General features: G+C 52.5%; 2 protein-coding genes across 3 annotated transcripts in view; both read left to right on the top strand.

Annotated features, from left to right (window-relative positions):
• Positions 1 to 4,507, top strand: part of fstl1b (follistatin-like 1b) — a 23,180-nt gene extending 18,673 nt beyond the window's left edge. The window contains exons 8-11 of the mRNA XM_030342850.1: positions 696 to 808; positions 2,051 to 2,161; positions 2,715 to 2,809; positions 3,706 to 4,507. Coding sequence (XP_030198710.1) covers positions 696 to 808; positions 2,051 to 2,161; positions 2,715 to 2,809; positions 3,706 to 3,747 — 361 coding nt within the window. The 3' untranslated portion in view covers positions 3,748 to 4,507. The remainder of the gene's footprint in view (positions 1 to 695; positions 809 to 2,050; positions 2,162 to 2,714; positions 2,810 to 3,705) is intronic.
• Positions 4,508 to 6,304: 1,797 nt separating this feature from the next.
• lrrc58b (leucine rich repeat containing 58b) lies at positions 6,305 to 15,673 on the top strand. 2 transcript variants are annotated; one of them, XR_003974122.1, is made up of 5 exons: positions 6,305 to 7,102; positions 10,250 to 10,378; positions 10,628 to 10,905; positions 13,048 to 14,887; positions 15,019 to 15,673. XR_003974122.1 is itself a non-coding variant. In XM_030342847.1 (4 exons), the coding sequence occupies exons 1-4, from the start codon at positions 6,630 to 6,632 to the stop codon at positions 13,239 to 13,241; spliced, it is 1,074 nt and encodes a 357-aa protein (XP_030198707.1). In that variant the 5' UTR covers positions 6,305 to 6,629; the 3' UTR covers positions 13,242 to 15,673. The 2 variants fall into 2 exon arrangements, 1 of the variants encoding a protein (XP_030198707.1); XM_030342847.1 differs by having other exon boundaries at positions 13,048 to 15,673.
• The last annotated feature ends 244 nt before the right edge of the window (positions 15,674 to 15,917 follow it).

Below are 15,917 nucleotides of genomic sequence, written 5' to 3'. Positions count from 1 at the left end.
TAGCAATGACATGGTCTGTCAACAAATTACAGAACAAACAGTCAAAGCGTAAATGTGAATCTTGTCCAGTCTCTTGCAATCAATCTCCCACATACACTAAGGTGTAACTTTAACCATAGTTTACATCAGAACATCCCTCCAGAGTACATTGTTATATTGACAACATGACTAAGCAATTTGACTGTCTTCTCCGTACACAATGACACAAGGACTTGTCATTCCGATGGCACTGACATGTTCATTGACACAGATATTTACTTTTGAGAAACAAACTAAGGATTTTGAGCAGGAGACAGGCTTTTGCAGGAAATCCATGGTGTTTTGCTATTTGTACGAATTGTCCTGAGAAATGCACTTACTGTTTTGCAAATTTCAATTCTGATCTGAGAAATGTACCAAAGCGACTGAGAAAAACTGTGATAGCTTTCTGTTTGATACCAAAGTCCTCTATCGTGACCCTTGGCCTACAAGTGTTCTGCTGCAGAGCAAACAGATGAATCCGTCGTAACACTGACCGGGGCTATTTTAAGCCCTGCTCCGTCTGCCGCTGAACCCAATCCGTCAGGGCCCCTCTGAGACGGAGGACAACACAGGGCCCAGGGCCAGACGACACGGGGCCTGTTGTAGTGCCTGGGGTCTGTAGAGGCCCCCAGCGGGCCCCTAGTGCCTGTTAACACGAGCCTCCCTCTCTGCAGGAGCCTGTGTGTGGACGCCCTCATCGAGCTCTCAGACGACAACGCCGACTGGAAGCTCAGCTTCGACGAGTTCCTCAACTGCCTGAAGCCCGGCTTCAACCCGCCAGAGAAAAGTACGGTCACATCAGGGACCCGGCTAACATCAGGGTAACATCAGGGTAACATCAGAGTAACATCAGGGTAACATCAGGGTAACATCAGCATAACATCAGCATAACATCAGGGTAACATCAGGGTAACATCAGCATAACATCAGGGTAACATCAGGGTAACATCAGGGTAACATCAGAGTAACATCAGGGTAACATCAGGGTAACATCAGCATAACATCAGGGTAACATCAGGGTAACATCAGCATAACATCAGGGTAACATCAGGGTAAAATCAGAGTCACATCAGGGTAACATCAGGGGCCCAGCTAACATCAGGGTAACATCAGGGTAACATCAGCATAACATCAGGGGCCCAGCTAACATCAGGGTAACATCTGGGTAACATCAGCATAACATCAGGGTAACATCAGGGTAACATCAGCATAACATCAGGGGCCCAGCTAACATCAGGGTAACATCAGGGTAACATCAGAGTAACATCAGGGTAACATCAGGGTAACATCAGGGTAACATCAGGGTAAAATCAGGGGCCCGGTATATATATATATAATGTTGTATATATAAGAAACAATGGTAAATGTTTTAATGGTTTTATGAAGGTCCTGTGTTTAAAAACAGATGACCTCATGCTCTTATAGCTGCTAGCGTTAGGGTTAGAGAGAGGGTTGCTACTGATTACTTCTGTGTGTACTGCTACCGGGACGTTGACGAGGCAGGCAGACGATGACCGGGGTAAAACCAGGCGGTCAGCAAAACAATCAGACTCACAATGGCCCACGGCCACGCCCCCACTGCCCGTCTACCGGGGCCACGCCTTCTACTGCTCCACGCCGACGTCTGGGGAAAGGATCTGGGGGGGGGCGGGATCTAGGGAAAGCTTCAGGAATCTGGGGGAAAGTTCACCGCTCAGCGAGGCTGCAGCCTGCTGGCCAAGCATTCAGCAGGATGGAATGTTGCTCAGAACCACACAACCTACCAAACTCCCACACACACACACACACACACACACACACACACACACACACACACACACACACACACACTCATACGCTCATATACTCCCACACACTCAAACACAACCAAACACACTCCGACACACTCATACAAACACAACCTTTGTTAACTCTTTTGTGTGTGTTCATGTATGCGTGTGCATGTGTGCGTGCGTGTGTGTGTCTGTGTCTGTGCGTGTGCATGTGTGCGTGCGTGTGTGTGTGTATGTGTGTGTGTGCCCCCCCTCAGAGTGCGCCCTGGAGGATGAGACCTACGAGGACGGGGCCGAGACGCAGGTGGAGTGCAACCGCTGCGTGTGCGCCTGCGGGAACTGGGTGTGCACCGCCATGACCTGCGCCGGTACGACGCCCCCACCCCCTGACCCTACCCGTACCCCCTGGCCCTACCCGTACCCCCTGACCCTACCCGTACCCCCTGACCCTACCCGTACCCCCTGTCCCTACCCCCTGACCCTACCCGTACCTCCTGTCCCTACCCCCTGACCCTACCCGTACCCCCTGGCCCTACCCGTACCCCCTGACCCTACCCGTACCCCCTGACCCTACCCGTACCCCCTGGCCCTACCCGTACCCCCTGACCCTACCCGTACCCCCTGACCCTACCCGTACCCCCTGACCCTACCCGTACCCCCTGTCCCTACCCCTACCCCCTGGCCCTACCCGTACCCCCTGACCCTACCCGTACCCCCTGACCCTACCCGTACCCCCTGGCCCTACCCGTACCCCCTGGCCCTACCCGTACCCCCTGACCCTACCCGTACCCCCTTGCCCTACCCGTACCCCCTGGCCCTACCCGTACCCCCTGGTCTCGTTTCAGCAGAGCCCCCAGAGCAGGGCCTTTGGGACCCGGCTGACCCCGGCTGACCCCGGGCTCTGTGTTTATCTCCCTGCAGACAAGACGGCGTTGGTGGACGAGTCGGCTGACGCGGGCGCTGAGGTCACCGAGGAGGAGTGGAACCGCCGCGTCGCAGAGCTCAACAAACACCAGGTGGGTCGCCTGGCTCCTCCCCCTGGCTCCTCCCCCTGGCTCCTCCCCCCCCCCCTCCCTCTCATGGTGTAAAGCTCAGCTGATAGCAGAAATAATAGTATAATTATAATAACAATAATATTATGTTAATGCTATAACTGTTTTCAGGCCATGTGGTCGTTTTAAAGGTTTCAAACAAAGGTAACTTAGTCGTATCGACTATGCTATGAGCAATACCAAAAATAGCCTTTATTATTTAAGGTGATGGTTTTTCTTTAAGATAAGGGTTGTGAAACGGGTTCTCTTCTGACTTTCTCTCTCGTCCATTGGTCAGCTCTTCCCACCGCCACAATACAAATCAGTACATTTCTGGAATCTTTCTAGTCCATTTGATTCTAAAACCTATTTATACGCACAATGCAGTTATGGAACCTGTCCAGTGTCCAGAAAGAAAATCAAGTTCTAGAGCCAGTAAAGAATCCTTTCACACCGACCATCCAATCATGGGTCATCGAGTGCCCTCCCTGGTAAACGCTTGTCCCATTTACATATTGCCAGTGGTTGTGTTTGCTGTGACTGGCTGAAAGCCAAACTGGTGAGTGGGTGAGTGAGGGCAGGAGCTGTAATCCAGTTTCAGGCAGTTCTAAAAATCTAATAACAGTTGTCCAAACAAAAACACTTTGATCCCTCTGAGTCCAAGTTTCATTCGATTCGATTCCAAACTATCTGTGTGTGTTGACCGAGAACTTTTCAATGAAACAGCTTTACACGTGATGCTATGAGTTCAGGCTTAGACTTCAGTCTGGGCATGGGTTCAAAACACAAAACACAAATAGCCTGGGTCAACGGACACGATTACATTCCGATGTCCGACTCATTCGGGTTGTGGATCATGACGTTCCTTGTGTTTGAAACAGGAAACCGTTGAGAAGATGAAGGCCAGCACCAAGGAGGTCTGAAAACAGGAAGGAGGAGATGACATCACTTCCTCTCCACTTGAAGATGTCTCTTTAGGGCCCTGTGGTTTCAATGATTTATTTGTTTCATGATTCTTTCCTGTGTTAATTATTATGCTTTTTTATATGTGTGTGTCTTTGTCTTTGTGTCAAAGTTTGTTAGATTCTGGGGGCAACCTTGAGTATTATGCTAGCAGGTCCTTGTTTCCCAGTGGCCTACCTACTGGTTTGATCCCAGTACTAAGATCTCCACCCACTACACACGGGGGATAGTCTTCACAGAGAAGTCCTTTGTATTATTGTGTGAGTGATCACGTGATGGATCAGAGCAGGACTGAACACTGAGATCGGTTTGGATCACACGGGATCAGAAAGGGTTCCATCTTGACATTCCGACCAGATCGGCTCGTCTTCTGGGCCCCGGGGGGGGGCCCCGGGGGGGCGGGGTCCGGTCCGCCGGGGTCCTGTCCGCCGGGGTCGGCCCTTCCATCGGACACTACATGACCGATGCACTTCTTCGTATTATTGTATCCTATCTCCTCGCGCCTTTTTAACGTGCGTTTACATTTCCACGGCCCGTTATAAGCTGGTATCGTACAGTTTTCTACCGCCGACACGATCAACTCATATATATCACATGTTATATATCCTACGTTAATCTCTCGACATGTTAATGAAACGCTCCTCTGTTATGCTCCTCAGCACTCTCTCTCTCTCCCTCTCTCTCTCTCTCTCTCTGTCTCTCTCTCTCTCTCCCTCTCACTCTGTCTCTCCCTCTCACTCTGTCTCTCTCTCTCTCTCTCTCCCTCTCACTCTGTCTCTCCCTCTCTCTCTCTCTCTCTCTCTCTCTCTCTCTCTCTCTCTCTCTCTCTCTCTCTCTCTCTCTCTCTCTCTCTCTCTCTCTCTCTCTCTCTCTCTCTCTCTCTCTCTCTCTCTCTCTCTATCTCTCTCTCCCTCTCACTCTGTCTCTCTCTCTCACTCTCTCTCTCTATATATCTTTCTATCTGTCTCGCCTGTCTCTCTCTGTGTCTCTCCCTCTGTGGTGCTCTTCCATGTGTAGATATCTGTTGGCTAAGTCAGAAGAAGCTTCCAGGGCAGGCCGTCTGATTCAGATAACACGTGTAGAACGGGGGGAGAGGCGAAACCAAAGCTGTTGTTGCGAGTGTTTAATGAAATGTAACAGAATCTCTTCCAGATGAACCATCACTCTGGACCCAGCAACAACACTATACCTGTACTCTGAGAATCACTTACAGAAGGACTAGCCTGACTGTTGACTAAAGTTACTTAGACGCATCAAATACTAAGTGCAGATATGGTGTGTGTGTGTGTGTGTGTGTGTGTGTGTGTGTGTGTGTGTGTGTGTGTGTGTGTGTGTGTGTGTGTGTGTGTGTGTGTGTGTGTGTGTGTGTGTGTGTGTGTGTGTGTGTGCGTGTATGTGTGTGAGATGGTGACCGAGTGTGAGTGTGTGTGCAGTGCTGAGGGTAGTATTTTGATTCGCGGTTGTGGGTCACGATGCCACAGCGATATTGAAGAGCTGTGAGGAACGCAGTGCCTTAGACCGCTGTTCGGTCACTAACCACAACCAGGAACGCGTGTTTGGCAGAAGGCTGGTACGAGACCCAATGCTTGGCGATTCTACGCCCGTCCCATGTTTGTTTGACTGCATATAGATACAAGCTTGATCTTTTATATTCTACTAGAAGTGCACAGACTGTAAGGTATATGTATGTATGCCAATAAACCCTACATAAACTACAACTACCGCGATGTGTCACCATCGTGATGGGACTTTATTTTAAGATATAACCACGTAGTAACCAGCAGAATCAGAATCACCTTGGTACATGATAATACAATTATTAGGCTTGGTTCCTCAACAGCCACAGCAGCCAGCAACAATAAAAGATAAAGAAAATAAAGATAAGTTCAAAATAAAAATAAGTAGCAGGATAGCTCAAAATAATAAACGGATACATAAGGCCTAAGGGGATATAGCAAATGGAATTGCTTCGGTACATCTGTGTGATTCCCATTCCAAACACGACCACAACGTGCTCCTGCATTATGCAATCGACTGGGGGGTTACATAATGGGTCTCCCAAACCGGGCCGACCAATGTGTTTCGCTGGCGCTTGTAAACCCTTTTACCTAGACGTTCATTCGGAAAACCTTTTTATTCCTACATTTAATGATCTTCAATTAGAAACTGGATTCAACCGTTTCTATTACATCCTAAATAAGCATTAGAAAAGTCCATATACTCGGAGTTCATAGGAGTTTGTATTACTGAAAAATTGCCACCGCAAATAATTACTGCTAGAAACCGGAAAAAATACCTAAAATAATTCCCGTAAGTCGGTGTTGTAAATTCATTGAGGTAATTAAAGTTGTTTGGTGAACTTGTGTTGCATCTTTATCTCCAATAAAAAACTGTTACACCCGCTGCAACATGACGGACAGGAAGACCGACCAATGAACGCCCTCTATTGGCCCTGCGGCGGAGGGACCCACCCTCCAGCCCACCCCGGAACCTGGACTGCTCATAACCGCTCATAGCGCCGCTGAGCCCCGACTGCTGAACTCAGGTTACGGCGGCGCTCGACGGGATGGTCATGTCCCTTTTTGATTGACAGTTGATCCTGACCCACATCTCGGAGCGGCTCGAAAGCTGAACGTCCCGGCAGCACCAGTGTCGACACTTTCGCGTCTTCTTTCGGCCTAAACGCGTTTTAACAGCCAGTGATCCAGAAGCTGCCACAGTCGCCCTGGCTTTCTATTGGTGGAGGAACTTGGAGAAGAATCCCTCGGCGGCCGAAGCTGAAGATCCGCCCCTCCTGCTCTCCTGGTCTGAGTCCTACTGGTCCACCTGGTCTGAGTCCGACATGGAGCCCCTGGACGCCGCAGGACCCGAGGGTCCCGCCGGACACGGACCCGGGGTCCTGGACTACTCCAGGCTCCAGCTCAGCACCCTGAGCGCGGAGAGCCTTGGGGAGGAGCGGAGGAGCGACACGGTCGAGCTGTACCTCCACCACAACCGGCTGGCCTCCCTGCCCCTCTCCGTCCTCCTCTTCTCCAACCTCCAGTTGCTGGACATCAGCAACAACGGCCTGTCCGTCCTCAGTGAGGACATCACCCGGCTGACCAAGCTGAAGACCTTCATCGCCAAGAACAACCGCCTGGACGAGGCCTCGCTGCCCAAGGAGTTCGGCTCCATGCAGCTGGAGACGCTGAACTTCAGCGGGAACCGCTTCCTCGAGATCCCGCTCCAGTGCACCAAGCTGCGACGCCTGCAGTCCCTCTCGATGGGGGGGAACCGCCTGAGGAGCATCCCCGCGGAGATCGAGGACCTCACCAGGTAGGGCTGGACTTTCTCTCCCGGTCCGTCTCAAACGTCCCAGGACACTAGTCGGTTCAGGGGGAACTTGTCGTTATACTCTGGATAACTTGTCGTTATACTCTGGATAACTTGTCGTTATACTCTTGACTTGGTTATCTAGAAGCGAGATTTTCAATATAATTAGATTTATATCATAAAGTGGTATTCTTACAAAATAGCTTCAATATGATGAAAACCAGATGTGAGGTAAGGTTAATGATTGGTTGCTTGTCAGGGTAAGTGTTTTAAATAGGACTCTTCATCACCGGCCTCACTGATGATCATGATGATGATGATTCCTTGTTAGACCAGGGGGGTCAGGATCAGGTGGGGCTTGGGTCAGGACCAGGGGGGGTCAGGATCAGGTGGGGCTGGGGTCAGGACCAGGGGGGGTCAGGATCAGGTGGGGCTGGGGTCAGGACCAGGGGGCGGACCAAGTGGGGGAGTTGATGTCTTGCTATCAGCAGGTCGTCACCCGACGGTAGCGGGTCAGTGTGACCTGCTGTCAGGTTGAAGGTCACACCTGTTCACAGCGCTCACACCCTCTCATGGCTCACGAGTTACACCAGAGCGTGGGGGGGAGGTGCAGGGCCTAGAAGAGGGATTCTGTCTCTAGAAGAGGGGTTCTGTCTCTAGAAGAGGGGTTCTGTCTCTAGAAGAGGGGTTCTGTCTCTAGAAGAGGGGTTCTGTCTCTAAAAGAGGGGTTCTGTTTCTAGAAGAGGGGTTCTGTCTCTAGAGGGGTTCTGTCTCTAAAAGAGGGGTTCTGTCTCTAGAAGAGGGATTCTGTCTCTAAAAGAGGGGTTCTGTCTCTAGAAGAGGGATTCTGTCTCTAGAAAAGGGGTTCTGTCTCTAAAAGAGGGATTCTGTCTCTAGAAGAGGGGTTCTGTCTCTAGAAGAGGGGTTCTGTCTCTAGAAGAGGGGTTCTGTCTCTAGAGGGGTTCTGTCTCTAAAAGAGGGGTTCTGTCTCTAGAAGAGGGATTCTGTCTCTAGAAAAGGGATTCTGTCTCTAGAAAAGGGGTTCTGTCTCTAAAAGAGGGGTTCTGTCTCTAAAAGAGGGGTTCTGTCTCTAGAAGAGGGATTCTGTCTCTAGAAAAGGGGTTCTGTCTCTAAAAGAGGGATTCTGTCTCTAGAAAAGGGGTTCTGTCTCTAAAAGAGGGGTTCTGTCTCTAAAAGAGGGGTTCTGTCTCTAGAGGGGTTCTGTCTCTAGAAGAGGGATTCTGTCTCTAGAAAAGGGGTTCTGTCTCTAAAAGAGGGATTCTGTCTCTAGAAGAGGGGTTCTGTCTCTAGAAGAGGGGTTCTGTCTCTAGAGGGGTTCTGTCTCTAAAAGAGGGGTTCTGTCTCTAGAAGAGGGATTCTGTCTCTAAAAGAGGGGTTCTGTCTCTAGAAGAGGGATTCTGTCTCTAGAAAAGGGGTTCTGTCTCTAAAAGAGGGATTCTGTCTCTAAAAGAGGGGTTCTGTCTCTAGAAGAGGGGTTCTGTCTCTAGAGGGGTTCTGTCTCTAAAAGAGGGGTTCTGTCTCTAGAAGAGGGATTCTGTCTCTAGAAAAGGGATTCTGTCTCTAGAAAAGGGGTTCTGTCTCTAAAAGAGGGGTTCTGTCTCTAAAAGAGGGGTTCTGTCTCTAGAAGAGGGATTCTGTCTCTAGAAAAGGGGTTCTGTCTCTAGAGAGGGGGTTCCCTCTAGAGGGGTTCTGTCTCTAGGGAGGGGTTCTCTCTAGATGGGTTCTGTCCCTAGAAGAGGGGTTCTGTCTCTAGAAGAGGGGTTCCGTCTCCAAGGAGGGATTCTGGCTCTAGAAGAGGGGTGCTAGGAGAGGGATTTTGTCTCTAGAAGAGGATGTGTTATTCCAGCAGTCCTTCACGGTGAGAGTCCTCATCTTAAGTCTAAATCACTCTGGAACCTTTTCCCCTTTTGGCTGCCCACTGGTTCATGGACTGGTCCAGGCCAATGGGGGTCTATCCACTGGTTCATGGACTGGTCCAGGCCAATGGGGGTCTGCCCACTGGTTCAGGGGCTGGTCCAGGCCAGTGGGGGTCTGCCATGTCTGCAGGAGTCTTAATGTAGAGTTCGTTTTGGATCTCAATGCCCACTTTGGTATTAATGTTATCCACAGTTAGGGTAGACTTTGCATTAGGTTGTTAATATCCAAACATCTCTGCTATTCACCTTTACACCTCGAATAATACAGATAGCGGCCTGTTTTATGGAGGGGTAATATTAATGGTTTGTACGATTTTCTGATTTATGAGTCAAGTTGTCCATGGAGGCGGACTGTGTCCTCGGCCATGTCAACACAAAGAGACCTGAGTGGGTCAGCTCCATGTCCTCTCCCGCTCCCTGCTGGAGGAGGGGCCTGCTGGAGGAGGGGGGAGGGGCCTGCTGGCTCCAGGGGGAGGGGCCTGCATGAGGAGGGTGGGGGGTTTAGGTGGGGTAGGGGGGGCGGGGGGCTGCTCTGGCACCAAGGACAAATGAGCCCCTCTGTCCCAGTAGCTGCATCATCAGTTTCCCCAGCAGCAGGACAGGCCAGCGCTACGGCCGCTGAGCCCTCCCTGCTCTCTGGCTCCGGGCCTCCCCCGCGTCTCTCTCCCCCCTGACGGTCTCTCTCCCCCATGACGGTCTCTCTCCCCCTGACGATCTCTCTCCCCCATGACGCTCTCTCTCCCCCCTGACGGTCTCTCTCCCCCATGACGGTCTCTCTCCCCCTGACGATCTCTCTCCCCCCTGACGATCTCTCTCCCCCCTGACGGTCTCTCTCCCCCATGACGGTCTCTCTCCCCCTGACGATCTCTCTCCCCCCTGACGGTCTCTCTCCCCCCTGACGGTCTCTCTCCCCCCTGACGGTCTCTCTCCCCCATGACGGTCTCTCTCCCCCATGACGGTCTCTCTCCCCCATGACGGTCTCTCTCCCCCTGACGGCCTCTCTCCCCCTGACGGAGTCGGTCTCTCTCCCCCTGTTGGCCTCTCTCCCCCCTGACGGTCTCTCTCCCCCCTGACGGTCTCTCTCCCCCTGACGGAGTCGGTCTCTCTCCCCCTGACGGTCTCTCTCCCCCTGACGGTCTCTCTCCCCCTGACGGTCTCTCTCCCCCTGACGGAGTCGGTCTCTCTCCCCCTGACGGTCTCTCTCCCCCTGCAGCCTGGAGCTCCTGTATCTGGGGGGGAACTTCATCACCTCCATCCCGGCGGAGCTGGCCAACCTGCCCTACCTGAGCTACCTGGGGCTGTGCGACAACCGCATCCAGGGCGTCCCGCCGCAGCTCACCAGGTACAAAGAAGGGCCCCTGGTTAGTACAGCTCTGGGAGGGCCCCCGGTTGGTTCAGCGCTGTGGGGGCCCCCGGTTGGTTCAGCGCTGTGGGGGCCCCTGGTTGGTTCAGCGCTGTGGGGGCCCCTGGTTGGTTCAGCGCTGTGAGGGCCCCCCGGTTGGTTCAGCGTTGTGAGGGGCCCCCGGTTGGTTCAGCGCTGGGAGGGGCCCCCGGTTGGTTCAGCGCTGTAAACGCTCACCTGTTCCCCCAGGCTCCACTCCCTGCGCTCGCTCAGCCTGCACAACAACCTGCTGACCTACCTGCCGCGCGAGATCCTCAGCCTGGTGCGGCTGCAGGAGCTCAGTCTCCGCGGCAACCCGCTGGTGGTGCGCTTCGTCAAGGAGATGACCTACGACCCCCCCTCGCTGCTGGAGCTGGCGGGGCGCACGGTGAAGAGCCGCAACGTGCCGTACTCGCGCTGCGACCTGCCCGCCAACCTGCTGCACTACCTGGACCTGGCCAGCAAGTGCCCCAACCCCAAGTGTGCCGGTGAGACCCCCGCCCTGAGCCCCCTCTGACCCCCCCCTAACCCCGCCCTGACCCCCGCCCTGACCCCCCCCTCCCTCTGACCCCCGCCCTGACCCCCCTCCCCCTGACCCCCCCCGACCCCCCCCCCCCGACCCCGCCCTGGGCCGACCCAGGCTGCTGAAGGCCTTGTTGTTGTTTTGATATTTTTTACATTAGCACTAACTGGCACTTAATGTACACAATAAGGCCCAATCCCATTTCTACCCCTTACCCCTTCCCCTTACCCCTCCCCCTTGTTTTGGAGGGGTAAGGGGAAGGGGGAAGGGGTAGAAATGGGATTGGGCCTTATTGTATGTTGTACGTCCCGACACTTCACAACAGTCCTTAGCGCGGCGCCATCAGGTTCACCTCCTCGCGATGGCGCCGCCGGAGGGGCGGCCTGTTGCCACAGCTCAGTCCCTTTTTTTATTATTGCATCTTTCTATATTCCGTGGGCTGCTGTCACAAGTGAATTTTCCTTGTCTGGGATGAAATAAAGTTCTTATCTTGTCTTATCCTAGCTATCTCTGTTGTGCACGGGGAATGGGTTGACCTAGTGGTTGTTAGTGCTCGGCACTTGGTTCTATAAACATCCTTACTGTACAGACAGAGATATATTGTGTTTCTCTTTCTTATGAGAAATGGACTTATTCTGATTCACTTTAAATAAACGCGTCTGCTAAATGCCCTAAATTTAAATGTTGGGCATTAAGACATTTTTACCCAAAGCGACTCACAGGGGTTAATACACACATTCACCCGCCGACGGCCGAGTCGACCATGCAAGGCGACAGCCGGCTCGTCAGGAGCAGTCAGGGTGAGGCGCCTTGCTCAGGGACACCTCGACACTCAGCTAGGAGGAGCGAGGGATTGAACTAGCAACCCTCCGGTTACCAGCCAACCTGCTGTAGCTCCTGAACGAAGCCGAACCATTTCTCCCAATGGTTAACCCATTCCTTTCTGTTGACCTAATTTGACCTGGTTCGTCTCACAACACGACAGGGTGTGTGACACACTGAAACAACATCCTGTATCAAACATAACCTAATCCAATACAGCACCGATCATAAAACAACATCACATGATAAAGGTTTCCTAGTCGGACTGGCCTGGTACAGGAAGCCGTCTTCACCAGGGGTTTTCAAATTGGGTGAATGTGAGCCTCCCCTTAGAGTAGGTAAGGGCAGCCGAGCCCCCCCCCACACACACACACACACTTTTGTGTGTTCCAGGCAATGATGACTTTCAATAACTAATCACATTTATAAGTGCATTCATAAACGATTCTATGCAGCAAATAATTTCAAACTTCGTGCAGGGTTAATTGGGGATACTTTTATCCCTGAACATCGTTAGTCCTATCCACAAATCAACAAAACAAAGCTACAACTGACAACAACCGACAACTGTAATCGGCGCTGTGTGTCTGGGCCTTAAGTGCACATTTGAAGGAGATGGACATCGTCTCGAAAGAAATCAGCACAATGGACAACTCTGATCAATGAACGGCAACAGCATGTTATGAGATCGAACAGATTCACATATGTTCATCAAATTTGTTAACGATTTCAGCCACATAAAACCTCAGATTTAAACAACAAACAAAATGCGCCAAATTCGCATCATTTGCGCTACGAGCGGCATCAACCCTATGGCCCAACCAATTTATGCATTTAAGACAACACAACTTTGACTTTCAATTTAATCGTCCATATCAATGGGAACACTGAGGCCTCGCTTTTTAAGCGCAGAGTTGTTCGATGCGGGGCTGCAGTGCAGAGAGAAATAAACGCAAGTCGTCCTCCACCTGCAGCCTTGATCTGTATTTGTAGGTAGGTGGAGGTGAAGGGGATTAGGACTTTCATAGCCTTAGTGGAGATCTGGGGGAACTCGCTCTCCATAGAAAAGCAGAAACGCATTCAGGATCATATTTCCTATGTTTGTTGCTGGGTCCTGTCGCCTCCCTTAATGCTGACTCCTGGCGGTCTAAACCATTCTGGCGGTCTAAACCATTCCTCTGTGTCTCACCCTCCTTTCCCGGCGTTGTTTACCCTGCACTTCCTGCCAGACTCTCACCGAGTCGCCGGGTTTTACAACCCCCCCCCCACCCTCCTTCTGTTGCAGGCGTGTACTTTGACTCGTGCGTGCGCCACATCAAGTTCGTGGACTTCTGCGGGAAGTACCGCCTGCCCCTGATGCACTACCTGTGCTCCCCGGAGTGCACGTCGCCCTGCAGCTCCAACCCGCAGAGCGACGCCGAGTCCGAGGACGAGATCAGCGTGCCCGCGCACCGCCTGCAGAGGGTGCTGCTGGGATAGCAGCGACGCTCCAGGGGCCGCCCCCTCGGGACCCCACCTTTGTACCGGCCCCCTGCCTATGCACACAACACTTAGCACCCAGCCCTCGCTGGAACATATGCACCCGCAAGGGCCAACCAGAGTGTAGCTCTATAGATATAGAACGGAGAGAAGCGGAAAACAAACATGGTCCTCCTCATTTCATTCACCGGGATATCTATATCTATATCGATATAGATGTAGATATAATAAGCTCATTTGCTGTACAGGTAAAGGAATTGTGCTGAGTGCATCCTTTGGTGTCTTTACAATCGTCACTCAGTCAAGAGGAGCAGGGAATCAGGACGACTCGGTCGCTGCAGCAGATATTCTGTTTCCCTGACGTCAGGATGTGCACCACACAGGGCTGCACCCTGGTTCTCAGTAGTCCTGGTCCTCAGTAGTCCTGGTCCTCAGTAGTCCTGGTCCTCAGTAGTCCTGGTCTTCAGTAGTCCTGGTTCTCAGCAGTCCAGGCCTGGTCTTCAGTAGTCCTGGTCTTCAGTAGTCCAGTCCTGGTCTTCAGTAGTCCAGTCCTGGTCTTCAGTAGTCCAGTCCTGGTCTTCAGTAGTCCAGGCCTGGTCCTCAGTTGTCCAGTCCTGGTCTTCAGTAGTCCAGCCCTGGTCTTCAGTAGTCCAGGCCTGGTCCTCAGTAGTCCTGGTCTTCAGTAGTCCAGTCCTGGTCTTCAGTAGTCCAGGCCTGGTCTTCAGTAGTCCAGGCCTGGTCTTCAGTAGTCCAGGCCTGGTCTTCAGTAGTCCAGTCCTGGTCTTCAGTTGTCCGGTCCTGGTCTTCAGTAGACCGGTCCTGGTCTTCAGTAGTCCAGGCCTGGTCTTCAGTAGTCCAGGCCTGGTCTTCAGTAATCAGCCCCACCATCCCACTGGTACCTGGGCTTCTGGACTAGACTGGGCGGAGCACCTTCCCAGCACCCCTTACTGGGTGGACAAGGAACCCCAGTCCCACTCTGACGCAGAGCCAGTGGTCCCAGCGGGGCGTGGCCTGGGACGGTCTGTGGTGTAGAGGGCTCTGGGGGACGGTCTGTGGTGTAGAGGGCTCTGGGGGACGGTCTGTGGTGTAGAGGGCTCTGGGGGACGGTCTGTGGTGTAGAGGGCTCTGGGGGACGGTGTGTGGTGTAGAGGGCTCTGGGGGACGGTCTGTGGTGTAGAGGGCTCTGGGGGACGGTCTGTGGTGTAGAGGGCTCTGGGGGACGGTCTGTGGTGTAGAGGGCTCTGGGGGACGGTCTGTGGTGTAGAGGGCTCTGCGTGGCGGGGGACCCTCTGGTGCTCTGCTTCATCGTCCAGCCTCTCCAAACGGAGCCGATCGCATTAGCAACACGTCATAGGCATAGAGAGATGGGAGACCAGGACCCCCCAGGGCCGGTCTGAACCAGGGCCGGTCTGAACCAGGACCCCCCTGGGCCGGTCTGAACCAGGACCCCCCAGGGCCGGTCTGAACCAGGACCCCCCTGGGCCGGTCTGAACCAGGACCCCCCAGGGCCGGTCTGAACCAGGGCCGGTCTGAACCAGGGCCGGTCTGAACCAGGACCCCCCAGGGCCGGTCCAAAGGGGTCCGTTTGAGAGCCCTCGACCAAGGAGGTGAATCGTACCAGAGGTACAGTGTACCAGAGGTACACTGTACACTGTACCAGAGGTACACTGTACACTGTACCAGCGGTAACCCGTACCAGAGGTAACCCGTACCAGAGGTACAGTGTACCAGAGGTACACAGGGTTACCAGAGGTAACCCTAACCCAGTGTACCAGAGGTACACTGTACCAGCGGTAACCCGTACCAGAGGTACACTGTACCAGAGGTAACCCGTACCAGAGGAACACTGTACCAGCGCTACACCATACCAGTGTGTGCCTTTTCCCAGAAGCTTGGACCTGAGGCAGCAGCCGGTTGGAGGTCTGTAGGTCCAGAGACAAACACTCTGACACGCCCACACGGTGAGCTCAGCCCGTGAGAGGACCTTTCCATTGAAGTAGAACGCATACATCTTCAGGAATAGATGGGGAAATGGACAAAACATTATTTTTAATAATTGCCAAACACAAATTCACCCGTCTTTAGATGACGGTAAACTGAACCCCACCCGGGTTGAGTCGGGGTTCAGAGAACGCCTTCACGTTACGGAGCAGCGCTGAGACCTGCCTTACTGATTGTGACTCCTAACAGAAATGAAACAATGTGATATTTGCACCCTTTAATGTGATATGATTAACCATTTAGCGTGAATATTGGTTATCTTTTGTAACAAATTGTACTGCTTTTATACAAATGAGACTCAAGCACATGTGGAAACGCAAATAACTTTTTAGCGGTGCCTCTGAATAGAGGAGGCATTATGGTGTGTATTTATGGACTAATGTTTACTCACTGTGTATAATGACAATAATAAAGAGTGATTTTAAGGCTTTGTTTGTGCTTGTGGGTGAATTTATATTTTAACCTCCACGATGTGGTCGATAAACCTCCCATTTTACTTGTAACATAAATATCTTTCCTGGAAATGTCGCCACAAGACATGACATCTGTTTGAGGATTGGGGAGCTGTGTGTCTCTGAGTTTGGGTTCTACAGCCTCAGCTCTTTGTGGTCTGGGCTGCAGCCTGGGTCCGTTCAGTCCAAGGCCTCGTGTGGAGGCCTCTTCTTACACCCAGAA

Source organism: Gadus morhua, chromosome 20, assembly GCF_902167405.1.
Source record: "Gadus morhua chromosome 20, gadMor3.0, whole genome shotgun sequence".
NCBI classification, from domain to species: Eukaryota; Metazoa; Chordata; class Actinopteri; order Gadiformes; family Gadidae; genus Gadus; species Gadus morhua.
This window is presented reverse-complemented; position numbering and strand designations above follow the sequence as displayed.